Source organism: Podarcis raffonei, chromosome 2, assembly GCF_027172205.1.
Source record: "Podarcis raffonei isolate rPodRaf1 chromosome 2, rPodRaf1.pri, whole genome shotgun sequence".
Taxonomy (NCBI): domain Eukaryota; kingdom Metazoa; phylum Chordata; class Lepidosauria; order Squamata; family Lacertidae; genus Podarcis; species Podarcis raffonei.
The window spans coordinates 28,624,463-28,651,667 of record NC_070603.1 but is presented as its reverse complement, the minus strand read 5'-3'; the positions used below and the strand labels follow the sequence as shown (position 1 = coordinate 28,651,667).

Below are 27,205 nucleotides of genomic sequence, written 5' to 3'. Positions count from 1 at the left end.
GGAGCGTCTCAATGGGCTGGGCTTACTGAGCATGCACAGAAAAACTGAGTGGGAGAAATTTGAGAAGGAAGTGCTGAAAAAGTTTTCAGCCAGTCCAATAAAACTTGTTTTAGTTTAATTTTTTTTTTAAAAGATGAAAGAAAAAAAGATGTGCCCTTTGTAATTTTGCAAAATATATTGCATGAAAAGCACTCCCTGACGATAATTTTTCATTTAAGTTCCTAGTTTTCAAATGACTGAAGATTTTTGACAGATTTTTCTGAGCACTTGAGGTCAGAAAGAAAGCCATTTAAAACAGCTGTTGTTGAGACATTTCATTCTGAAATATGCTAGACAGAGGGCGATGACAGCTGGGTGTCCTGCCCGCCCCAACATAAACCCTGGCTATGCCCATGAGCTGGACTTAACTCAGAGACACGCACACAGACACAGAAGAAGGGTAGAAGAGAATTCCTCTCTTCAGTACTGGGTGGATATGGAAAACCATGTTCCATTTCTATTGGCAGCCAAAGTTGTGCTACAATCGCTGCAGTGATGAGCACCAGTTCTAGTTTAAAAGGACTCCCTCGATTAGCATCGATAGCTTTCAAGAGTCTCTAAAGACAGTAGGTGTACCACAATCCACGACTGGAGGAAAATAGATGAGACATTACTCTCAAGGGAAATTGTACTAAGACACTGTCTGTCAGCAGCACCTTCATGGCAATGGTTAGAGCAATTTCTCCCTATTACATACCAACCCAATTTTCATTGTTATTTTTATTCACCCTGCCCCGCCCCAGCATACTGAGAGAAAATAATGCTTGAATATGTCAAAGTTTTCCCCTGCATGGGCAATGGCATTTGATTAAGAAAAATCAGTGCTAAAAACAGAAATTTGTAAATTATTCAACATAATAAAAAATAACTCACCTCACATGTAATTAATAAAAAAATCTTTTAAAAGACAAAAAAAGAGAGAGAGATAAAAAGAGGTTATGCTCTTTGGATAGCCGATATAAAAACACTGGAAATAACAATAATTATTGTAATACGAAGAACAAACAAAATGCATAAAAGAACAAAACAAACCCAGTTTGTTCTAAATAATACCTGAGGCCATTGAAGTAATGTTGGCTGAACTGCATGTTAATTCTAATAACCGATGACAAAGGGAGAATACGGAGTGTGGATCTCGTACCATTCTACACCAAACAGGTGCTATGAAAAGGGCAATGATGAAGATGATGAAGTAGCAGCCAGAAATAGGCTTTTTGTGTGTGCAGAGACCTCTCTAGAGGAAAAAAGAAAATTCGCTCTAGCGGTTGGTATTGCATTTGACTCCAAAGAGTGGGGTGCATTTTTCTTTCGTGGAAAGCAGCCCACCTCCCTTAGATCACTGTACACCACGAATCAGTGTTCTGTTTTACTTGTACAGTGTACTGGTCTTTGTTATTTGCTCCTAATAAAACAAACAAACAAAATCAAAAAGGAAGCCCGAACCACACCATCAATGATGGGGGGGGGGGGAAACCCAGCCCTCAAGTTGGTGCAGAGGGAAAGCCTATGCATAAACTTCCGACAGTCCAAACCCTAATTTCACCCCGTCTCTCCCCCGTCCCCCCAAAAAAAATAGGTTTGGGGAGGGCAATGCACTGGTGGCAGGAAGGGATCGGGAGGAAATGGCGGAGTCAAGGAGGAGACTTCGGAGCAGTTCACTCGAAGGATGGAAGCACCGGGTACCATCCTGTGTGTGCGAGAGAGGAAGACTAAACGTTGTGAGAGAGAAAAGGCTGTCGGTCGAGCACCTGGGATAATCCCTGGAAAGTTATATCCGTAGTGCCAGCGGGTGTCTTCTTCAGCCGACTCCCTCTCAGAGAGCCCTTCTGCATCCCTGCGGAGGCAATTCTATTTCCCTGCAGTCCGTGCGCCTTCAAGTTGTCACTGGGTTTTCCACTATAGCAACATCGTATGTTGTGGGCTTTTGTCTACAAGGTGAGTGCTAGGCTGGAAATTGGGGGCCGTGCTGTCGCCTGTGATCATCATTAACCGATAGATAGGTGGCTCGCATACTTGGAGAATACTAGGGAGAGGAGAGAGAAGGGGGACAGGAATTATGCATCTTGCAGTTCTCAACACCGGCTTAGGATCATACTGACAAAGACTATGAGATGACCATCCTCCCCATCCCCACCATTATTATTATTATTATTATTTTAAATAAGAAGTCCTGCAGAAAGAACATGGGATGCTGCAAAAACAGTCCAGGACTCGGCTCTTGGAAGCTACGTTGTGCTTCACGCTAGGTCTCCTGTGGCTAGAAAACAACATCCTAACCATTGGCAGCGGGTGGAGTGAAATGAGGCGGCAATAGAAAGGCACCCAGAAAAAAAGAGCGAAATGCTAGCAAGGGGGAATGGACCTGGTGTTATTTGGAAAAGAAAGCAGGATAGTCGGGGGAAGTGGAAGCACACGAAACATCCCGCTTAAAATAAGGACCTATGTTTTCTCCACCCAAGAGTTACAGGCAAAACAGGGGGCAGAGAGGACCACCATCTGTTCTGAAAGTTTTGAGAAACATGGAACAAAATTCATCTGCTCACTATAGCGGTTTTATTTTGTTTGGGTAAATTCCTGCTACTGACACCCCCTTTTTTTTAAATTGTCACAGTGAATTCCTTCCTCCAACTACAGATGAAAATGATGCCTCCTAATCTTAAAATCTTTTCTGTGAGTTCTTCCAACCCTCTGGAGCAGATCGGGTGGTGGCGGTGTTGGCGGGGCAAGGACATGGGGGTGAAGACAGGAAGTCCTGTTCCACAGGTAGAAGTCCTTCCGCTGTTAGCAGGATGACTTCGCTGGATACAACCCCCATTAAGATTCAGGCTTGTACTCTTTGTAGTACAAACTGAGGCCTCCTACTTCATTTTACTAGAATCCCAGTAGTCTGTCAATGTATGTCAAAATTAAAAAGCAAGGCTGCATACTCAGGATCTTTTAATAGTTAAGGCATAAGTAACCTGTGCCAGGTGAGTGCCAGTATGCACTCTTGCTTAAGAGGATGAGTGCTACCTTTGTGTTTTGGACCAAGGTCTACCTAGCACAAGATACTGTACTTTTCCGTGTATTAGACAAGGTTTTTTTTTAACTGTCAAAGAATGTTAAAAATGGGTGGGTAGTCTTATACACGGGTAGTGATTTTTGGGGGGCTGGTGACTGGTTGCAGATGCAAGCTGCAGATTGTCAGCTGCAATTGGGTTTGAGAATGGAGTCTGCTGCAAGCGATACTGTGGACTGGCTGTTGCTGCGGCATTTGGGTGTGTGAATGCTGGCTGCTGTTGGCTTGAAGGCAGACACTCTGTTGCTTCTTCTGTGTGTGTGTTTGGTAGCGTTTATCATCAGTCGGGTGAATGTTTTTTGGCACTCCCCCCCCCCAAAAAACCTCAATAACTGTGGGCATTCTCTCCCCCAAAAGTTTGACAACTCTGGGGGCAATTCTCCCCCTAAAAAGCTCAACAGCTCTGGGGGCAATTCTCTTCCAAAAAAGCTCAACAACTCTCCGCCATCTGCCCCCATTTTCTAAAACTGGAGTCCCCAAAAAGAGGGTGTGTGTTATACATGGAAAAATACTGTACTTAGCAACCAGTAGGTGACAAGACAGCCTGATGGGCATCAGTCAGTGGTCCACTGATGGCCTGAAGCCTGCCTTCTGTCTACCCCAGCCTTTCTCAACCCGTGGGTCCCCAGATGTTGTTGAACTACAACTCCCATCACCCCTAGCTAGCAAGGCCAGAACTCAGGGATGATGGGAGTTGTAATCTAACAACATCTGGGGACCCACAAGTTGAGAACTGCTGGTCTACCCCATCCTATATAAGCTTATTACAGGTAGAAACTATTCTATGGTCATTTCCAGAGAACTGAACCTCAGTCCCCCCCAATAAATACGCTGCAGTTCCATGTGCGTTGGGTGAGCCCTCCATGTACTCCCAAGATGCTGCTTCTGTTGCAGGGATGTTAGTACCCAGCAGCCAGTGTGGTTTTAGGGAATCAACTGATGGGTTTGGATCAGGAAGACCCGGGCTCAAACTGCTAGGAAGCAGTCCCATAAAAAGACACAGGCAAGTATTCTTCTCTTTCAAAGCCTAGCTCACAAGGTTGTTGTTGCAAGGATAAAACCGCAACTTTTATTTATTTATTTGTGGGGTGAGGAGAGAGAACCATGATCAGAGGACCCCTCAGCTGCTCGAAGGAGTGGAGGATACACAATTGCAAATAAACCGCAAGGGCCTGCAGTGGATTTCTTCTCTTATCTACAGTATCCACTGCCATTAGCTTCTGGAATGTGGTTAAAAGTCAAGAGGCAAATTGCCACTGTTTAGGCAAGCATCATCCATAACTTCGCCCTCTTCCCACACTCCTCTCATTTTCAAAAAATGTCTATTTCTAAATATTCCTGAAGAGAACGTTTGAGGCAAATTTATGGTGGCAAAAAAAAAAAAGGAGGACAAAAACTCCAGGTTCTTGAAGCAGCCATTCTCACCCAATGGCCAGGAAAATGCAGTGAGATCCAGTTTAATTTAACTGAGGAACCTAAGGATTTTTTCTGAGAGCTTTTTGTTTCTAGAGTCCCACTTCTACTCACCATTTTTCTATTTTGGGCTTGCCACTAGTGCTTTCCCAGCTTTGTAGCTGATGTTTATAACCCAATACAACCACTCGTGCATTTATTCTTAATGCGCTAGTGGTGGTTTAGGGAGGTTGGGCCTTCATTTCAATATTTTGGTTTTTAAAGCTTGAAAAGCAGAAAACTCGTGACATCTCACCAGTCTTCAGTGTATAAAGCCACATTTTGAGCTTTCCTATGAAAAAAAACCCAAAACCCTCTCAAGAACTTTGCAAAGGCAGCTCCAGAGCCACACGGTTAAGTTTTGTTTAATAAACAGGATAAACCAATGTGGGCATCTCACCCATCTATTTTGTGGGACAGGGTTCCTGTACTTCTGGTATTATTGGAAGTATAAGTTTAAGGAAAACAGCTAGGTGGGTTTTTTTTGCTTTTTGTTTTAGGTGTCAGGTCTGAAAAATGTGTGTTGAGGGAAAAGAGCGTCTTCCAAATCACAGCATTAAGGAAAACGATTCACAGTCTTATTTTTCTGCGGCTCAAAAAAGCTCAAAAGCCTTTCCTTGGGGGATTTAAATTCCATTTAAATTGGGCTGTTCAGAGTGTGGGGGGGAGGGCTTTGAATTAATCCGACTGCACTTATAGTTTCATCATCACCCTTGAGCTTCTGCAACTCCAGCCTCTGCAACAGCAGAGTCCCAATGTTTAAACACCCGATTTAAAAATAGTTCCCGTAAAAAGAAGGAAGAATTGTCACTTAGGATTAAAAAAATGGATGTTGCGGACGCTTGTATTCTAAGTGCAGCTCTTCTGCTCTTTTTGAATTACCATCAGGGTGGCAGTCCTGATGCATAGCCCAGGGTCTCAGTTCCCACCTACTGATGAAGGTACACATGGAGCTTTCCCAGACCAAGACTTTAGGAACAGCAGAAGCAGTTGTGAAGAAAGGAGTTCAGGGATATTTTTTCAATAAGTTTTGTGTCTTTGCTTCTCAGTTTGAACGGTGTTATTTTATGCACTGTGACTTGCTGTTATTTTTTACTGATTACGGTTTAGAAATTATTTATTGCAATTGTTAAGAGTGAGTTTGTTTAATTATTACTTCCTGATATTTTATTTTATTTTGCACTGTTCTATTCTGATGGATGGTTGAACATTACTTCATTTGATACAAGTTGTTTATTTGAAAGTTATGTTTCTATCACGACAATTTCGTATTGGATCAGATTGTTATAAGGTGCATGTGATCTTTGTTGTTTCTTCAGCTTGTAAACCACCTGGTGTATAGTAATATAGAAAGGCGGTATACAGATTAAAAGTGAAATGAAAAAATGAAATTAAATGGGAGAGCCGCCGGTCCCCGATCACTGATTTATTCACATTTGGGGTGAATGAAATAATGATGTTCTGGAGTGGCTGGTTGAACACCTCTTATCAAAGAGGCTCAGTGTCCTGCTTGCATCAAAAATATAATTTGCAGCAATGCTCTAAACTGAGTTACTGGATGATGCAAAATAAGCCCAAAGGGTAATTGTCTAATTTTGTTAAATGAAGGCACACTGTTTTACTGATGCATGTTTTTTTTTTTTTTTTTTTTACTTTGGAGTTATTCCAGTGGCGATTTTATAGTTAGAATGCAATTCCTTCTCTAATTGGCCAATATGTACATCTAATTCATAGTTTCCCAAGTTGGGTCTCCAGCTGTTTTTGGACTACAACTCCCATCATCCCTAGGTAGCAGGACCAGTGGTCAGGGATGATGGGAAATGTAGTCCAAAAACAGCTGGAGACCCAAGTTTGGGAAACCCTGGTCTAGATAGCATAAGAGCAGGTGTTTGGTGCCCCCAGGTGCCTTTCGCTTTGCTTGAAAATGGGACTTCCCAATTTCCCCCTCCCTTTCTGTTCTAAATTGAGCTCTTTAACTCAGAAAGAGGCAGGACACTGTTTGCACAAGGAAAAAAAGAGAGTGTCTTGCAGCACCTTGAAGGCCAACAGATTCCCAGTGGCAAAAGCCCTTGTGGGACAGAGCCCGCTTTATCACATGCACAAAGTTCTGTCCTCATTTGGCAGGCAGAGGGTGGTGATGGCGGGAAGTTGTTATTTCAAAGTGAAGCCAGAGAGGTCCAAGGGATGCATGCAATGCGAGTGCCACATTATGAGCATGACTTGCAAAGGAAATTCAGTCAAAGGAGTCTAAGATGCAGAGTAAGGAGGATCGACTCCTAAGTGATGATGAATAATGCACATAAAACATGTAAGGAAAGATTATTGCTTTCTGTAAGTGAGCAAGCCATTCCCAATCCCCATTGAGCCCCGTTCTGCTGCCATCAAACCTGCCAATGAACTCTAACATGGCAGCTTCATGCAAGAACCTGCCTTTTAACATTTTTCATCCCTTCTACCCCACTTTTGTCTGCAAAAAACTTAAGCCATGATAAATCTTTTGGTCTTCTAAGGTGTCATGACTCTCTCCCCCCCCCCGCCTTTTGTGCAATAGATTAGCATGAGCAAACTCCATGGGAATTGGTCTACGAAGCACAAGGGGCAATCCCTAGCTGGGTAAAGCAGAATGAAACTGCAGCACTGATGTTTCATTGTATCATATTTGAAGAGCTTCTACTAATTGTCTATTTAAAGCAGCATTTGCTAGGCAAATGTTTATTCCAAAACAACAACAACCAACCCTATTCACTTCACAGGTTCTCAGCATGCCGAGAGTTGAGGATCATGTGACCTGTAAACTAATCAAAGGGTTTTGTTTTTGTTTTTTTTTTAAATGCTCTAATTCAGGCATAGGCAAACTCGGCCCTCCAGATGTTTTGGGACTACAACTCCCATCATCCCTGACCACTGGTCCTGTTAGCTAGGGATGGTGGGAGTTGTAGTCCCAAAAACATCTGGAGGGCCGAGTTTGCCTATGCCTGCTCTAATTACTACACCATTCCCCAAATATACTGTACTTTTCCGTGTATAAGACTATGTTTTTTTCTTTAAAAATCATGCTAAAAAGTGGGGGTCATCTTATACATGGACAGTGCACAGGGAGGGCGTTTGATTGGTTGCTGCCGCAGCTGTCAGCAGCTGTTGTGCGTGTTATTGGTGGCTGCATCAATGGGTGGTGTTGATTGGCTGACGCTCCGGCAGTTGGGCAGGTGATTGGCAGCTTCTGCCGGCGAAGGGACAGACAGGAGGTGGATTTTGCGATGTGTGCAGTTGAGGCAATTCTCCCTAAAAAAAGTTCAACCACCCTGGGTAATCCCCGCCCAAAAAACTCAACAACTCTGTGCCATCTCCCCCCATTTTCTTAAATTTGAGTCTCCAAAAATATGGGCGCGTCTTATACATGGGGGCGTCTTATAGACGGAGAAGTATGGTAAGCAGCAGGCCTCAGTAATGCAAAATCTCAACCCTAGCAGCCTGAAATTCTGGGTGCCTACCAAGCTTTGATTTTTGCATTATCCCATTCTGGGGAAAACCTCCAGTTTTATCCAATGGAATCCACTAAACTAAGCACACCTACTGCAAATCAAAAGACTACAGGAACACTTTGAATTCTGGAGGTTCCCATGTTTATGAGGGTCAGGGGAAACGTACAGCACGCAGGGAAGTGACGGGAAATCACCAGGCAGGGAAAATAAGCCAACTCCAGCCCCAAAACCAAGAAAAGATACAAACAGAAAACAGATAAGCAACTTACTCTTGAAGGGCAACATAGCTCCAAAACAGGAGATGCAAAAACAAAGCAAAAGTTAGCAGGCAAGATGTGTTTCAAAGGAACGTTATGCCAAACTTAATAAAGAGCTTTTGCTTAAGAGTGAAGCAAGTTTGCAGAAAAACATGGAAGGATTATTAAAAAACAAAAAAGGAGGAAAAAAGCAAGCAAAGAGTATATACTCATCTTCTAGATCAGGCATCCCCAACCTTTGGCCCTCCAGATATTTTGGGCTACAATTCCCATCATCCCTGACCACCGGTCCTGTTAGCTAGGCATCATGGGAGTTGTAGGCCAAAACATCTGGAGGGCCAAAGGTTGGGGATGCCTGTTCTAGATGGTGAGAACTTGAGCAGTTGAACACAATTTTAAATGCACACAGGGATTATTTTTTTTATGGCACTGTGTCACATGCTAATATATACAACACATAGAAAAGGTAATGCAAAGTCATAGACATCTATTGGCAAAACCGGCAAACGTTTGCAGGATATAACCTCACACCATGGGCTGCGAAGTACCAGTACTATAACACAGAGTTGCTCTCTGCCCTATTGCTACAAAGCTGCCCATAGCTTAGCCTGCAAGGATGCAGTCTCAATGGACTGCACCCTGTGTTGCCAAAAGGTGAGAGCGCTAAAACGGCTGTGGGAACAAGAAAAAAGCAGGACTTCTTGCAGCAGTTTTCACCTTCCAGCAGATATGAATCTCTGGGTTAAGGACCGTCTTTTTCCCCTGAAAGGTGTGCATTCAGGGGAGTTTCCCCCCTGGGCTTCTTTTCCTCATCTCTAGCATCAGAAACAAAACTATTTTGGCGTTTGACAAAAAGCAGGAGGCTTTCTCGTCCCGGGCCGGGTTTTTGTTTTATTTAAAAAAATTATTTTTCAAAAATGCATTTTAATATAGAGAGGTTAGTAAAAGCAGAGGAAATGATAATAAAAAAGAGGGTCTGTTATAAAAATGATTTGGCCTCTGACGCCCACCGTACCGTGGGGGGAGGCGATCCTCTTCCAATCAGTGGGACGTTTTCATAGCGTGGGTTCCCACCAAAGAGCACAGCTTGGTTCCTGCAGGTAGAGAGGAGTTAAGATCAGGAGGGCAGTCTGTTGAAACGAACTCCGTTCTGAGCCTGCGGCTAGGAAACAATCCCTGTTACATTCCTACACAAGCAACCAACTCGAGTTGTGGGTAGGGGACAGAGGAGGAAGACGGGAAAGAAGAGACGCCAATTTAATAATGCTAGTTTTAATAATGCCAATCCTGTTCTTTGAAACAGAGACAATCTATTCAACTAAAAAAAATGTTGCTGGCCTGGTGCAGAGGTGGCAGAACGTCAGCCACAGTCTGTTGGGTTGACCTCTATATTTATTTATTTCTTTTTTGTACATAAATTTTTATTAAATTTTCTGTTTTACAATTTAAACTACTCATATTTACATCCTTAAAATATCAGTGACTTCCCATCTTCTCTTTCCACAGTTCATTTTACATATCATAAATCCCTGCATATTTTACAGAAACTATACCATTCAGTATTCCATTATTGCATCCACCGTAACTTATTTGCACTGTTGAATTTATCTTAGTGCTGCCAGCGTTTTCAGCGGCACACAGTTATTTCCCATATACTCAATAAGCATTTTCCAATCTTCTCTAAACGTATGTTCTTCTATGTTCTCTTATTCTATATGTTAAGTCTGCAAGCTTCACATATTCTGTCAACTGAAGTTGCCACTCTTTTTTGTTTGGGACCTCGCTTGTTTTCCATTTTTGGCCTAACAAAACATGGGCTGCAGTAGTGGCATACATAAATAACCCTTTTTGACACCTGGGAATTTCAGTCAGTTGACCTCTATAATTTCTAGAAGACTAATATCTTCCCTTTTACTTTATCTCAAACCACAACAAGGAGTGAGGAATGGAGGAATGGACCAGCCGACACAATACCTGGATCTTTCCACAGCTCTGCCCTTTATAGGTGGAACTTATGAAGCAGAAAGGAGTCATGCTGGCAAGCAGCTCCTCCATTTTCTAGAGGTACCCGTTTACCTCAGTGAGGGATGCTGGCAGAGGTGAGGAGCAGGCTAGCAAGAGCTGCGAGACTAGAGCAGGTGTGTGTGTTTTTCTCTCCACATGACAGGAGGAAACACACTTTCGTCGGTCTAATAGAAGTCAGCCAGCGATAGATGAAAATGGGATGCAATCCACTTCCTGCCCACCTCTGGGCCTAGCAATTCTCAAGTCTTATCCAAGCAAAGAGAAGGAATGGTAACTCTGTGCTAACCTGATGAAGATTTAATCAAAACAAGCCAGCAGCTCAGGAGGCAGTACACGAGCGATTCTACCACATGCAGCTATGCATGCACTATTGTGCCACAGTCCATTCACGAGACTGTACCGATCTCTGAACGCCCATAGGGAAACTACTTGTTTGAAAACCTTGTCCCCCGGTTCCTATCTCCTTGTACATGGAGACTTACAAGAGGTAAGGTAAGTCTTAGGAGGGAATGTTCCATGCAAGGACTTAGTGTTGTTGCATGCTAGAAACAGGGCGCGTGAATCAGCTCCCACTTGTCCCAGATGTGGAACAGCTGGCTAAGGACTGCTTATTGGGGTTCTTATTTGGGACACACGTGCAGGAAATAAAAATCTCTTTCTTCCCCCCCCCCAAGAAGCACTGGGCACATGCAACAAGGAAGCATTTTGGCACAATTGTTCCAAAACTAGCAAACACTTAAAACGTTGTTCCGAAACGTGTACTTTATTTTAAATTAAAGATTCACATCTGCAACTTCAACTGGACTTTAATGATCTTTCCACTTTTTCACTAACTGCACTCGTCGTGACAAGTGTGTTGCTGTCATCCGGTGAGCAGAGACAAGCCTCAGCCTTCCTCCTAAACTTGGAGCTATGAAAATGAGTGGGGATCTTTCCAGGGGTTGTACAATGACCTCCCCTGCCAGGCTCCAATGTTGGCTCGAAAGTTGTGGCTCATTTGGGTGCTGCTCATCTCAGGCCTGGGGCATTGCTAGGCACTTAAAAGATTCAAGGCACGGGCCCAAAGCTACAAATTTGCGTAAGCTAATTTATATGCACAGATGCAAATGTAGAATTAAACGTCACAGAAGGCAAGCAAATTTGCCCTTCCAGGCAAATCTTTCCAATTAATTTTCACCCCACCCCAAGTCACCCCAAATTAGTTCCTCTTCAATTCATTTACCCTCAATTAACTTCGCAACAGATCGTGCTCCCTATCAGCTCAATTACCCATCGACTGCTCCCATTCATTGCCTCTCAAAATAATTTACGGTTACTTAAATTATTATCCTGCCTAGTAAACCCAGATCACCCTACCAATTCATTCTCTCCCAAAATCATTCTGGGCCTTTGCTCCCCGCTGTAGCAACACTCCTGGCTCAGGTACTTTTGAGTGCCAAGACCAAGGAAGTGGCCAGACAGCTGATCTCCCTGCTTCCCTTTCCTGTAAGAAAGAGTGACGGAGGCTTCTTCAGTCATGTGACATCATTCATTATTTAGAAAGGAATAAAATATATAAATACTAGATGCAATGCGTGTTTTGAGACACGGTGGAAAATGCAGGTAACACATACTCTTCCATCTAGGAAAACAGACGCTCTTCTAAAACTTTTCAAATAGCCATTCTAGCAGGACTGTTTTCCCCCTCCTTCAAAACAAGAGCAACTCAGGTTAAGGCAATCCAGCATTAGATCTGTCTAATGATGGGAAAAGATTGCCAGTATACAACTCTAATAATAAAGCTTCAACAGCTGACTGGAGGTCCAAATGACTGCCAACCCATGCCTTCCCTCTTTGTAATGTTTAGCTAAAGATGTCCTCAGGGTTCCTGCACCCAAACAACACTTCGCTGGCTACTGCCCTCTGAGGACAGAAAAATGGTACCAGGATACATGTTGTTTTAACTAAACATTACCAGAGGTGCATGGAAAGGCTGGGAGTAGTCATGCGTGCCTTCTTTTGCAAAGTATGAACCTGAACCTCATTTACTGTCATTCCTTCATCATCTCCTTCCAATCTACCAGGAATGAAAACTGAGGAAAACAAATGAATCAGGCGGAAGAAGCAAGGAGGAGATAAGTGGGCAAGGCTCCTCACCTCAAATCGAGCTGTTTTGAAACAGAGAAGCCACATGTTTCTCGCTTGCTGGATGACTAACTTCCAAAAATAAAAGTAAGTGGGAAAAAAGACCATATCATGGTAAAAGAGGATGCAAACTTAGAAGCTAACACAGTACAGAAGATAAGAAACTGTGTTAAATCAAATCTTCTCTAGATACAGTCGTACCTTGGAAGTTGAACAGAATCCGTTCCAGGAGTCCATTAAACCAGGCACCCCCAAACTCGGCCCTCCAGATGTTTTGGGACTACAACTCCCATCATCCCTGTCCACTGGTTCTGTTAACTAGGGATGATGGGAGTTGTAGTCCCAAAACATCTGGAGGGCCGAGTTTGGGGATGCTTGTCCTAAACATTTGGAAACCAAAGTGCAGCTTCTGATTGGCTGCAGGAAGTTCCTGCAGCCAATCGGAAGCTGCGGAAGCCCCATTGGACGTTCGGGTTCCAAAGAACGTTCGCAAACTGGAACAATCAATTCTGGGTTTGTGGCGTTTGGGAGCCACAAAGTACCAAGGCATTTATGATCCAAGGTACGACTGCATTAGCATTTCAGGGTCTGTGTCTATAGGCTTCTTTTTAAAAACACTTCTTCCAAAAAGCAAGGCTTTTGTTTCTCTGTATCTTTAAGTGAGCCAAAGACGGCTCACCCATTGGGAGGTTGGGAACATCTGTCCAAGGGATCAAGTCTAGAAGGGCTACTGGGTTGCCAGCTGTCGAGAGGGTGTGATGGAGAAACACAGCAGTTCTCAAAAGAGGGATGGAAAGATGGAAGCAAATATGAAATGTCAGCATGAATCCCAGCAGGGACAGATGGTATTGAAGGATGGAGAACAGAGGATGGAAGGCACTCCTGAGCATACTGGACTACCCGAAAAGGTTAGCCAATCCCTGTTGTCACCTTGAGAATTCTACAGACCCAGACAGGAGCCTCAGTGCTGATGTTTGGTACCACAGGCATCTTGTACTCACATGTACTCTGATACTGGCGCATTGGAGATGGTCTGTGCTGGAGGCTGCAGGCTGGTCTGGCTACCCAGGCTGCTACTGTAGCTGCAGAAACTACGGAGCTGCCCCCGGCTGGGGTTGTGGGCAGCAATTCGTCGGGCCTGCGGATTGAAGGGGTCTTCTTCATCTATGTCGTCATAATCCCGGTCCCTAGTCAGAAGGAAAAGGGAATAAATTAACACCGGACTGAGGCACCAACTCAACCTCTACTGGCCAATGGTCAAGAAGACATGAGTTGTAGACACCTGTGGACCTTCAGATGTTGCTGGGCTCACACCTGACCCATTCAGAACGGCCAATGGTCAAGAAGACATGAATTGCAGTCTAGCAACATCTGGAAATCCCCAAAGGTTCTCTACTCCTGCTTCATCGGGTGGTACCTGGGATGCCTCTGCAGGCTCTTTGACAGGAACCATCAAATCTGCACAGCTCCAACTTGTGGTGAGGGAGAGAACAAAGCCCATGATCCTGGTTATACAGTTCCTGGCTTAGAGGCAGAAAGCATACAGAGCGACAGCACCCATTGTTGCCACTGCATTCATCCCCATTTAAAATCACCATCTGCAACGAGCAATTCTGTCTCCAGCATACCCATGTGTGCTCCTGGCAGACCCTCTTCCATTTTACCTGCTGGCTAAATGCTTCCAGGCACGCGGCACGGCACAGATGACGGTGGAGAAGGACACGGCAGCCAAGAGGGAGAAAAGAATGAGGTACAGCAAGCCTTCCACCCCATCGTAGCAGATCCCAATCAAGGCATCCAGGTAGTCCTTTAATTTGAGGAGGGGAAGAAGGGAGGGGAAACGTCTCAATTCCTTGTGTGCCAACAGGCCCCAATCCACACAACACTGCCTCCTCCACACCTCCCAGCAAGCCATGCCTTGCGCTGCTCACCTTGTGTAAGCCCCGGCAGTCCAACATGGCGGTCAGCTGGTGGAGGCTGCCCTCTGATTTGTTCAGTAGCTGCTGTATGCCGAGCAGATCTCTCTGCAGCAAGGGGGGGGGGTTGGCGAGGAGGAGGAGGAGGAAGACATATTTGCGGCAGGAAAAGGAGCATGGGTACCGTGAAGCTGCAACATGGCCTAGCAGCCCTATGAAGCTGGATAAACTTCCCAAAATGCAGGGCCGGAAGGGGGAGCCCCAAACTGGTCCCTTCTAACTGTGTGCAAGGCTCCTTTCTACACACACACACACACCTCCATAACAGATGGACCGTGGGTGGGTGAATGGGTCCGGTAGGAACAACCCCCGCTCTTCTTTTCACGCAACTTATTTGTGTGAGGGGAAACGCTTGAACAGGGCTTGTGTCTTGTGTCAAAAACCATCAGGCTGGAACCCTGGTCTGGAAGGCAACTAGGAAGTTTACCTGGTTCAGAAACAAAACTGCAACCATTAGTTCCTAAATGTATTCCCCTGGTTATGACTTGTTCAAGAGGTGCTGAGCAGTGATCAGGTTGCTCCTAGCTTGACTGATTCTTGCTGCTCTGCTGTTCCTCTGTGTTCTGAAAATGGCTTCCAGCTGTTGCCCAGAGCACTCGATACGATACGATATCTTTATTGTCATTGTCCCATACAGAACAATGAAACTGAAAAATCTACATAAGACATTCAAAAACTCCTAAAAACTCTGAAACCCCATTTTTAAATACAATATACTATAGAGACTCCTTATACTGCATTTAAAACCAGAATTAAATTTGGGTAGAAACTGTTTCTCAGGCGGCTAGTCCTGGTCTTTATAACCCTATACCTTCTTCCAGAAGCTGAAAGAGATCATTTTCGGGGTGCGTACTATCCTGCGCTATCTATGCAGCTTTCTTATGGCACCTGACAGCATAGATTTGATCTAAGGTGGTAAGAGTGCACCCAGTTATTCTCTCTGCAGTCTTTACAACCCTGGACAGCATTGTTTTTTCTCTGGCCGTGCAGCTCCCAAACCACACACACAGACTGTAAGTTAATACACTCTCCACTTGCCTCTTGTCTCAACCTTTTTGCCCTACATTCAACATCTTTTCTGTCGCTTGCCATACCCTCGAGCCAAACTAACAACCTCCATGTTAAATTTGTGTCCCCCCCCCCCTTCCCACATTGCCAGCCCGGTCCTTGCCAAGAACTAATCTCGCACACGGAAAGTACAAATCTGCTTCAGCCCAGTTCTACGCAATATACGTTGACATGGAAGGCTCCACAAAATGGCTTAGCGCAGCCCTGATTCGTTAAGACAACCCAGCCCTGTGCTGTTTACCTCGGCTGTAGGGAAAAGAGGGAGAGCAAACTGCATGAGGCCTTGGACCTGGATCTGCATGGTCGTGAGAGAACGCTGGTAGATGGTCAAGGCCTGCAAAGAGGGAATGCAGTACAAAATGCATGAGCCAAGCTTTCACACAAAGGGCCACAAGTTCAAAGTCTTCACCGCTTTACAAGTCGACACAACCAGCCTCTTCCAAATTCTGGGAGGCAGTCAGCCCCCTGTCCTTACATGGCAAAACTTTAGCCTCTCTCTTCCACACCCCAACCCGCTGCGAAGTCTGGGTGGTTCGACCTATGGGCTCTTAGAAGCATTCTATGGCTTCTCCTTTTCCTCTTCTCCACGAAGATTACCAGATTTAGGGAAGCCCTAGGTTCCACAACAGGGATTGAACTTGTGAGGCAATTCCCAAGTTCAGGCAAGGAAAACTCCTTTTATTGGAGAGGTGTGGCACCCATAAATCTAACTCCCCACTCCGCAAAACTTAGCTTCCGATGCGATGGGAAGTTCATTCATAGAATGAGGGTGCATCTATCTCTTGCAAAGTTGGAAGGAAGCCCTGTGGGCTATCTAGCTCAATGCAGGAAATCTAGAGTTAAGAGCAGCCTCAATCAGCCTCTGCATGGTTACCCCTCTAGATAATTGGTTCCATTGCCAAACTACTCTTACTGCCAAGGAAGTTTCCTTCCAATGTTCAACTACAGTCCACCCTCCTGTAATTTAAGTCTGTTAGATCTTTCCACTACAGGCAGACTGAAGACATACTATCAGGGAGTTCCTATCATCAGGGTACCCACATTTCTTACCTGCTGGAAGGGGTTGGTCAGACTCTGGCTGCAATACAGGTAGTACCGTACAATCTCTGCAAAGAAGAGGGTCCATAGGTCAATGGGACAGTGGCACCCCTGTTAGCCCAACCCAACTTAGGCACATCTCCTATCTGAGAATCTGCCTGCTTGGAACGCAACAAACCCTCTTGTGGCTCAGATAGAGCCATAAAGAATTGTCTCCCTTTCACAACACTGACTCTGCATAATACTGTTTCGAAGGGAGGTGCTGCAAGAAAGCCTTGGGTCTGCCTAAAGAGCTGCCAAGCCCAGGATACAAAGGAAAACAAGGCCAGGATGTGCCTATTCCTGGTGCCCCACAGCACAGAATTTGCTATGGAGGCATGATTCTGTAAGAATTCCAGCTTTAATTACGGGCGACTATTATTTCTTACTGTTTATTAGTTTGTATACTGCTTAATATGCCAAAATGGCTTCTAAGCAGTTTACAACTATAAAAATCAATGCGTAATTATAATACACAGCAACAAATCCACTGGGGCATTAAAACGCCCTTAATTAAAATATGTAATAAAACAAGCAAATTAAAAAGTGTAACAGTTAAAAAACAGTTATACTGAACATTATGCTAACAAATGTAGTTCCCTGAATGCCTGTCTACCCATTAGTCTGACTGTGTCATTTGCAGAGCATAATTGGCAAAGGGGTGGGGGTGGGATGTTAATGCTTCTTGCACTGATTTTCTCATGTAAATGCCCCCCCCCCGCATGTGTAGTTTTGTCCTAAAAAGGCGGGGGGATTGGAGTGAAGTTGTGCCCACAATTTCTGAAAAACAACAAGTCTTCAGCAAATACAACACAAGAGAGCTTTTGACACAGTGTCCAAGAGCAATAAATGGCCTATACAACGTTTTTGTACCACTACGTAACAGACCATCATTCCACCTCTTCTTCATCACTCCAAATTTATGCAAAACATTTAAGCAAAATCCCAACAAAACTTCCAAACACTGCAATCAAAGCTCAGGTTTATTCAAAACTGCCCAAACTGTGTAATTTATTATTTGGATTTTACATGAAAGGAACTTGTTTCAAAATATCCCAACCACCAAGGAGAGAGACAGATGCATTGAGAGTCTTAGAAGTGTTGACAGGCCACAACATGCTCCTTGGTTCTCGTTTCATGTCCACTTCTGATTGCAAAGAGACAGATTCCGCATTTATTGTGGGCCAGAGGCAACTGGGGAGGTTTTGACAGCCCTGGCATGTTTTATCAGCTACGAAAATAAAGCTACTATGTCCCTGGAGGTCCAGGGATTGGAGCTTCCTTCCTGAACTAAGCTGAATATTTTAAAAGCTAGACTGGTGACTGGGAGCAGCCGCCGAGACCACAACACCAGTCTGAAAGACCTACACTGGCTCCCAGTACGTTTCCGAGCACAATTCAAAGTGTTGGTGCTGACCTTTAAAACCCTAAACAGCCTCAGTCCAGTATATCTGAAGGAGCGTCTCCACCCCCATCGTTCTGCCCGGACACTGAGGTCTAGCGCCAAGGGCCTTCTGGCAGTTCCCTCACTGCGAGAAGCCAAGTTACAGGGAACCAGGCAGAGGGCCTTCTTGGTAGTGGCACCCGCCCTGTGGAACGCCCTCCCACCAGATGTCAAAGAGAACAACAACTACCAGACTTTTAGAAGACATCTGAAGGCAGCCCTGTTTAGGGAAGCTTTTAATGTTTAATAGGTTATTGTATTTTAATATTCTGTTGGAAGCCGCCCAGAGTGGCTGGGGAAACCCAGCCAGTTGGGCAGGGTATAAATAATAAATTATTTTTATTATTATGAATATTTTAAAAGCCAAAAGTCTGTTCCAATACAAGCACAAGTGTGACCTTGGATGCCCTTTGTTCAGACAGGTATGGCGGCCTCCCTCGATCCGAGTCTGCAGCTGTTCACCCTAAGGATACCCTGTGGACAGCAATGCCTATCTGAGAGCAGGAACAGGGTCAGGCGAGACAAACGGCAATGTTTGTTGTGCTTTACCCAACTTCTGTCCCAATCGAGGCATCGCCCACGCCACCCAAACGGCAAAGGAATCTCACCTGCACTGAGGTCGCTTTGCGTCATGTTCATGATGAACTTATCTGGAGCCATGCAGAAGTCACTGGTACCCTATGAGAGACAGAGTTTTAAAAAGAGGGGCACTGTGATGGCTGGAAGTATGACTTGAGGAGGCCATACACCTGGTTGGGTGGGGAGGAAGGGTTGTAGCTCAGTGGAAGAACATCTACATCAGCCTTTCTTGGGTCCCCAGATGTTGTTGAACTACAACTCCCATCACCCCTAGCTAGCAAGGCAAGAGCTCAGGGATGATGTCCAACAACATCTGAAGACCCACAGGTTGAGAACCACTGATCTACATGATCCAGTTCCTGGAATCTGCAGGTAAGGCCAAGACTCCCTGTCTGAAACCCTGCAGGGCTGCTGTCAGTTAGTGTAGAGAAGGCACGTCTAACTTCCAAGAGATTGTGATCTACTCCCACTATAAAAAAAACTGGCAGTGATCTACGGATTGGATTGACCAGAATTTTTTTTTGGAAAGCTTCATCACAGTTGTTGAACTTTTTTTCCTTTTTGCTTTTTTTGGGGGGTGGGGAGGAATCAGGATCCCGTGATCGACCAGGATCAACAAGGGACATTCTGCCATCAACCAGTACATCCTGGTGTAGAGAATGCAATTTTCATTACAGATATGTGTGTCTAAAAACCACACCTGTAGACAGGGTGGATTTGATTAAAACCACGATTTAAATCACTAGTCAGTAAGACTTGATTTAAATCATTTTTGTTTTTATTTTTTACAAAAAGGCTCATTCTTGCTGGTATAATCTTAATATTTACAACCAGGTGAAGGTTTCACTTTCGGAATAATAAATTTTCAGAGTAGTTTTTACAGTTATAGCAAAAACTACTGATATGGTTATACTATTGGAAACAAATAGACAGATAATTATGAAATTATTGTGCAGGTTTAATAAGTTAACTGTTTATATTTGGACAACTTTTCCGCTGTGCTTTTATTGGAAGGAGAAAAAGAAATAATCATTTCCCTAATAACAATTTGAACAATTTATTTAACTAAAACAAGAACATTACAGCATATGTATACATGTTTGTTAACTGATGTGGTTAAACATTTTTTTTTAAAAAAAATTTAGACTGAGTTTAGCACACATGAAAAACTTAAATCCTTATTTCCTGATGAATATCCTTTGGACTAAAATGCAACTTAAATAGAAAACTATCTTTAGAAAGATTTTTCCTCCAAAAGCATTTTATTTTAAAAATCCAATTTAAATTTAAAAAATCCAATTTTTTTAAAAAAATATTTTTAAAAATCATTGATTTTTTTATCCACCCACCCCATAGAACAGGCAACTGCTTTTAAGACTTTAGCACTTTCTATGAAGGTACATTTGATTTCTATATTACCCTTCCAATTCCTCTCCTGTTATCTACAGCATTCATACATATGTGCGAGTGTGCGTGTGTGTGTGCACGCGCAAGTGTGAGGTGCTTCTGGTGGCCTCTCAGCCACAAAACCAACCTTTCGGGGTGGTTAATAAGAGCAGATCAACAAAGAGGCTTGTAAAACACCTCCTGCCTCCAGTGCTGGAGAAAAATGGAACTATTTTTGACTTTTTAAATTTAAGGCATTTCCACCTTGCCTTTCGTTCATATTGCACTCACAAAGCAAATCTGAAACACCAAAAAAAAGGGGGGAGCCAGCAGTAGCAGTAACACACACACACACACACACACACACACACACACACACTTAAAAGTAAAAACCACTTTGTAAATAACAGAAAAGGAACCGGGTACCAGCCTCCCCTGAAGCACCAGCAGAAGATATGCTAAACCCAAGTCCTACCTGAACAACACATAATGAGAGCTTTTGAAAGGGGACTGGCAAATCCATGAGTCTGACAGCATTGACTGCCCTGTGCCAAATCAAAACGGAATCATGCAGACTGAATCTGAGCAGTTGGACAACTTAGGGAAGCTTACTCAAAATCACTTATTGCATTTTAATAACTGACCCCTTTCGTACTCCCTATCAGGCTGGCAGTGGGAATCCCAGTACACGTTTGTGATAAATGAAAATGGAACTAAGAGCATCTTGGCTGTGAGTCCTGGAAGAGCTGCTCCCTGACTTGCAGGCCTTTTCCCACCTGGCCTGACTGACTCCAGCTACAAAAAAGGGGCCCTGACTGACTCCAGCTACAAAAAACTGAGGCTGCTGAACAGACTCTTGGGCTGGGGTCTTGTTTAGGGGTTTTTGTTGCTGTTGTGGGTATGAATTCTTTGTATCTTTATATTTAAATCTTACGTTTTACATGACAATTTCTATTTGGTAGTTAGCATACTTTTCGATGTGTTTTGTTTATTGTTTACGGCTACTCTTACGTTTTTAATGATGTGAATCTTTTTATGCTGTCAGCCGCCTCGAACATCATTTTTAAGTATGGGAAAGCAGGATACAAATAAAAGGATGTTGTTGCTATTAAGAGGTGTTGTTCCTCAGGAAACAAAACGAAACTACAAAAAGGACTGCGGTAGGCATAGTGAGAGGACCAAAATGTTTGCCCTGGCTTACTGTATTTTTCGCTCTATAACATGCACATTTCCCCCTTCAAAAATTAAGGGGAAATGTGTGTGCGTCTTATGGAGCGAATTCAGGCTCCTTGGCTTCAGCGATAGCAACGCGAAGCCTCCGAAGCACAGTGGGAGTGCTCCCACCGCGCTCCGGAGGCTTTAAGGATAGCCGCCTGAAGCCTCCGGAGCGCAGCGGGAGCTCCCGCTGCACTCTGGAGGCCTTTCGCTGAAGGGTAAGTGCCCCTTCAGCTAAGCGAGAGGAGAAATGGAAGGTGTGTCCTATGGTCGGGTGCGTCCTATAGAGCGAAAAATACGGTATATGCATCCAAAAATCAGAAGGCTTCAGCAGCTCACACACTGGGAAGCTCGGGTTAGGCAGGTTTTCACCAGCCAGAGCTACCAAGTTATCCAGGAAGGGAGCACAAAAACAAAACACAAGCCATCACAAGGCACACAGATATCGTTCCAGCTCTTAAAGCAACCTCAGATATATAACACAAGGGAGGAGAGAAGAAGCGGGAAGCTACGTCCCAGGTTTTGTGCTTACCACCGCTCCCGACACATCTGCCGCAAAGGAAGACCAGCTGAGAATGAGTGTGAAAAGCCCACAGCACAGAATCCTGTGGACAAAAGGCAAAACAGTCAGTGGACAGAAGCGGAGCTCGCTGAGAAGGTGTCGAGACAGGAACTCCACCACTTATGTACACAGCACTTAGCTCGATGAGTGGCTTCTGGTGCTTGCTGCCCTCAGCCTTACAACGTACCTGTAAAGCAGGTTGCGAGTGCACCTATTTTACAGACGCAGAATGGAGGCAGAGCGGGTAAGGACTGTGGAAGCAGCGCCCAAAATGAGCCTAGGGACAACTATGCAGACTTAATGGGCCATGTGATGGTTTATATATTCATTCCGGTGATTTATAGCCCGGCTCTCCGGTAAAATCAATCCCAGAGTAGGGCCCCAACATGAAACAATACGATACATAATGAAGTAAAAACGACCTGAAACAAAATATGAACCCTAACAAACAAGAAAACTATAGATTGCATTAAGGAAGCGTGAAAGCGACAAAATGCCTGCTCCGGTCAACTAACCCAAGTGCAAGAGTCCTGTACTCACACAATAAGCAGACATTTGGAGTGCTTTGCTAGGCCCAGGCAGGCAATAAGGCAGATCACCAAGTCCAGGATGAAGAGCAAGAGGTAGGAGAGCCATCTGTGGAGAGAGAGAGGCTGGTTATAGAATCACAGAATTGCAGAGTTGGAAGGGACCCCGTGGATCATAGAGTCCAAACCCCCAGGAATAGGCAGCTGCCCCATACAGGGATTGAACCTGCAACCTGGGCGTTATCAACACCACGCTCTAACCAGCTGAGCTATTCAGTTATGATCCGGGCTGGAAAAGGTGAAATGCTAGCAAGACCACAGATATTAAACGTGAGGGACTGCAGTACTTCAGAAGCAGCCTTCTCTAAGCTGGAAACTCTCCCACATATTTTGGAATACAACTTCCATCAGGCCTAGCCAGCTTGCACCAAGCCACCCCTGGCTAAACTCTTTCGACATCCGGTAAGACCGGCCGTGGCATGGAATGGACGTGAGCAACAGCCCAATCCCTCTCTCCCAACCCCTTTCCTCCTTTCATGTATTACTCAACATTTTGCAGGAGAAATCACAGGTAGCTGCGTCACTGTTTTCTTGGGGGACAGTTATATTTTTGTGGGATGCCAACACAGCGAATGTGAAATTTCATGGCATAGGCTTTCCTAATTTTTCTGTGTAGTTCCCCTCCCCCCACTCCCCGACAAATATATTTATGGACGCTATATGGCCCTATTCCTCGTTATTGTGGCAGTAGGGGGTGAGGGACTTAAAATAATGCAGTTGTGCAACAGCTTCTTTGATTTTTATTGGCATCGTTATGAAGAACCATGTTCTCCACACAGAGAAGCAGGACTTTGACTTTGGGCCGTGCACACTCTCTCTGGGTGGGTAGGCATCAAAACACAGAAGGGAACACTGCCATGGCTACATCTGAAATTGAAGCATGAACTCGGTGCTGCAAATTACTGAAAAGAAAGGTGACAACTGTCCTTTCTGCATACTTGAAAAGCGTATTTCCTTGTTGAGGCTAGGGCTTTTCAGTGTCCAAGTCAGAAGATGGGCCAAGACAGCTTCCCTGCAGAAGAAGTCTAGGACTGAGAGATTTTGACAGCAGCTTCACTCTATCAGCCTCAGGGCCCAGTGCAGCATATTTCCTTACAGGGATCGACAAGGACAGGTTGGATCTCCTGCCCTTTCTCCCTTTTTAAAGTTTCTTTTTAACCCTTTGCTTACAAGGTGGTTTTCTTTTCAAGAGGTAAATGAAATCTGCAACTACATATAAAAATTAGCATATCATATGCAGCTTTTTACCTGAGATCCAGCTCTGAGGGCCTTCTGGCGGTTCCCTCATTGCAAGAAGTGAGGTTACAGGGAACCAGGCAGAGGGCCTTCTTGGTAGTGGCACCTGCCCTGTGGAACACCCTCCCATCATATGTCAAGGAAATAAGCAGCTATCCTATTTTTAAAAGACATCTGAAGGCAGGGAAGTTTTAAATATTTAATGCTGTATTGTTTTTAACACTCAATTGGGAGCCACCAAGAATGGCTGGGGAAACTCAGCCAGATTGGCGGAGTATAAATAAATTATTATTACCATTACTATTACTATTATTATTATTATTATTATTATTATTATCATCATCATCATTTGCATCACGGCCCCATGCTCTGGATCTAGCAAACATCCCTGGAGACCAGACAAATGCTTCTAGGACAACCAGAAGCAGGGCCTGAAAAACTCTAGTCTTCTGACAAAGCCATTTCTGAGTTGCTGTTTGTGATATTCCAGCTTCAGTTCCCAGCCCCCTCGGCGGTTCTGAGAATCGTTGCAATTTCCAGCCTACACGGTTGTGAAGATGTGCTTGTGCGTGCGTGGGGAAACGCATGGAGAAATCTCAGAAGCTGTTGAGTGGGGCAGGGTGTGCTGAGCACTCAAGGGGCAAGAAGGCTTCAGCACATTGAACGGTTCTTTGCCCTTCTCCGAAAAGGAAAGTGGAAGGATGCAAATTTGCTTCATTTGAATAATTTATTCGGGTTGCAGAATTCACTATTCTCTGGCAGGGAGTTCTCTTTAAAAAAATAATAATAATTGTTGGCATCTGTCTGTCTTGAGAGAGTGTGTCCCTCCAGGGATGAAGTCAAACTGCGTAGGGACCTCTCCAGGGTGGAAGCCTGGGCAAATGTATATGGAGGTCTTGGGCTGCCCAGACATGACCCCCTTCTCAGCCTCACTGATGTGGTCCGAAGGAAATCAGAGCAATACATTTGGCACCAGCTTGGCTGGAGGAGTTGCTGGAAGGAGGCGTACAAGGCACCATCAAACTGTCTTAAGGACTCCACGCCGGATTTGTGTAGGGTTTACTCCTTAGCCCTTTCTTCTCCCAAAGATGTCCCACAAGGGTGCAGGTTTAAATATATATACAGTGGTACCTTGGGTTACATACGCTTCAGGTTACATACACTTCAGATTCCAGACTCCGCTAACCCAGAAATAGTACCACAGGTTAAGAACTTTGCTTCAGAATGAGAGCAGAAATTGCGTGGCAGCGGCGCGGCGGCAGCAGGAGCCCCCATTATCTAAAGTGGTGCTTCAGGTTAAGAATGGACCTCCGGAACAAATTAAGTTCTTAACCCGAGGTACCACTGTATATATATATATATATGCACGCAGAATATACAGTGGTACCTTGGGATGTGAACGGGATCCATTCCGGAGCCCCATTCGCATCCTGAATGGAGCGTAAGACGCGACAGCGCGTCTGCGCGGGTTGTGTTTTGCTGCTTCCACGCATGACGTCATTTTGAGCATCTGCGCATGTGCGAATGGCGAAACCTGAAAGTAATGCACTCTGTTACTTCTGGGTTGCCGCGGAGCACAACCCAAAAGTGCTCAGCCTGAAGCACATCCAACCTAAGGTATGACTGTACACACAGGTTTGGCTATTGCCACTAGCTAGATTTGGTGATATTTCTGGCTCCCTAATGCAAGATGCTCTGAAGGGAGGGATGCCACTGCAACACACTGCAGCTTGTACAGTGCCGTACGTGTATGTGTGCGCATGCAGCAGTGCCATGCAGCAGCTTCTCTCCCCAGCCTTCCAGGGCAAATAAATACGTTCTCTTCTCGCTGGCAAAAGATGGGCTTTTGATCTCTCCTACCCTGCGTATGCCGCTCTGCTCTGTCTTTATTCACAGCCAGTGGCTTTTTGCCTCATTAACACTACAGAGGAGAGAAGGAGGAGCAAGATCAGTGGGTTCTTCCTCTGTTTTAATCACTGCCTGGAGTCAGGAGAGACCCAATTAAAATTCCTCTGCTGTGGTCAGGAGCTGGGCACAAGCTAGTAGCTTGGGGTCCACTGTCACAGCTCTCAAGGAGGATGCTAAATTTGGAAAGCGGGAACCGTCAGCGGGGAGCTCCAGCCTCATTTGTGGCCTCTGCTGCCATGCTGTTTAACACTTGCTGCCTCCTGAAGGTAGCTTACAATAAGAAGGCACAAACTATAAACCGGAGGGGTTAAGCCACCAAAAATATAGAACTTCTGTGCTGGATTCAATGTACATTAAAAGCTGGCCACACAGTAAAGCGGGTGTTTAGAATTTCCGCCGCACAGTCAGTTTGATTATCAGATCCTTATGACAACACAGGATGGGAAGTTAGCAGGGGAGAGGCCTTGACTAAGTGGGGAAGCACATGTTTTACATGCAAATGGAATCAGGTTCGAACCCTGGTGTTGCCCATTAAAAGGATCAGAGGAGCAGGTGATGGGGAAGATCTGAGATCCTAAAGTGTGCAGTGGGCTGGTGGTGGGGAACCTCTTCCAGCTAGAGGATGGCATGTCAAGGAACTGTAGAGTTGGAAGAGACCCTGAGGATCATCTGGTCCAAGCATTGAACCTGCAACCTTGGTGTTATCAGCACCATATTCTAGCCAACTGAGCTATCCTTCTGGGCAGCCACATGCCATTGGTGGAAGGGGCTGGAGGCAAAGCTGAGGAGGGCAATTCATGCAAATGTTACCTCTGTGCAGTGGGCGAATTTCTACGCACATTCATTCACCCTCCTGGGTGCTTAAGAGACTGCTACCAATTTGTGTGAGGCATTCAACCGCATACTGGAACGTAAGGTTTGCACAGCTAAATTGGACTGGAAAACTGTCACCCTAGCACATCAAATCCACTTTATATTAAAAAAAAGGCAACAGAGTTTGTGGTTTGCAAAGTGATGGGGCGATACAGTGAGAAATGTGGGGGAAACAAATGATTAAACGGGAAGAGAAGCGCAAGCACTCTTCAAGCAAACCAGAATGAACGTTCATCGTCATATAGCTCTCCCCATAAACAAACTGAGAGCGAACGCTGAATAAAGGAGTTATTTGGAGGAACCCGCTCTCTTCCATCCAGGCAAGCAAAAAAGTATTATGGGGGTTCAAGGACACTTTCCAGCCAGGCAAAAACACCCAAGGAAGATGTGAAGGAGATAATGCAGGGTGTGTGTGACCTGGGCAGGAGTCCTGAAATTCTCTACGCCTGCCATAAGAGAGCTGCTGCCAGCAGACAAGAGTGTGCTAGACCAGGGGTCAGCAACCGTTTTCAGCTGTGGGGCGGTCCACCGTCCCTCAGACCATGTGGTGGGCCGGACAGCATTTTGGAAAGAAAAAAAAATGAACAAATTCCTATGCCTCACAAATAACCCAGAGATGCATTTTAAATAAAAGGGCACATTCTACTCATGTAAAAACAATCTGATTCCCAGACCGTCCGCGGGCCAGATTTAGAAGGTAATTGGGCCACATCTGGCCCCCGGGCCTAAGTTTGCCTACCCCTGTGCTAGACGGACAAACACACTGACCTGGTAAAAAGCAGCTTCCTGTGTTTGGAAAGTCATCTGCCAGCATTGCAGAACTACCAAGTGACTGCTTCCCTCTGCCGCCACGTGTG

The 27,205-nt window shown here is 44.9% G+C and overlaps 1 protein-coding gene across 2 annotated transcripts in view; it reads right to left on the bottom strand.

Moving 5' to 3' along the window:
* Positions 1-113: 113 nt before the first annotated feature.
* Positions 114-27,205, bottom strand: part of TTYH2 (tweety family member 2) — an 82,840-nt gene continuing 55,748 nt past the window's right edge. Inside the window, exons 5-14 of one of the 2 annotated variants that reach the window (XM_053375450.1) lie at positions 22,285-22,380; positions 21,715-21,787; positions 18,611-18,680; positions 16,532-16,587; positions 15,723-15,815; positions 14,369-14,461; positions 14,102-14,244; positions 13,439-13,624; positions 9,304-9,382; positions 114-2,062 (exon numbers count right to left, since the gene is read on the bottom strand). In XM_053375450.1, the coding sequence (XP_053231425.1) occupies positions 1,982-2,062; positions 9,304-9,382; positions 13,439-13,624; positions 14,102-14,244; positions 14,369-14,461; positions 15,723-15,815; positions 16,532-16,587; positions 18,611-18,680; positions 21,715-21,787; positions 22,285-22,380 (970 nt within the window). In that variant the 3' untranslated portion in view covers positions 114-1,981. The remainder of the gene's footprint in view (positions 2,063-9,303; positions 9,383-13,438; positions 13,625-14,101; positions 14,245-14,368; positions 14,462-15,722; positions 15,816-16,531; positions 16,588-18,610; positions 18,681-21,714; positions 21,788-22,284; positions 22,381-27,205) is intronic. The other variant, XM_053375449.1, reaches the window with a different exon arrangement.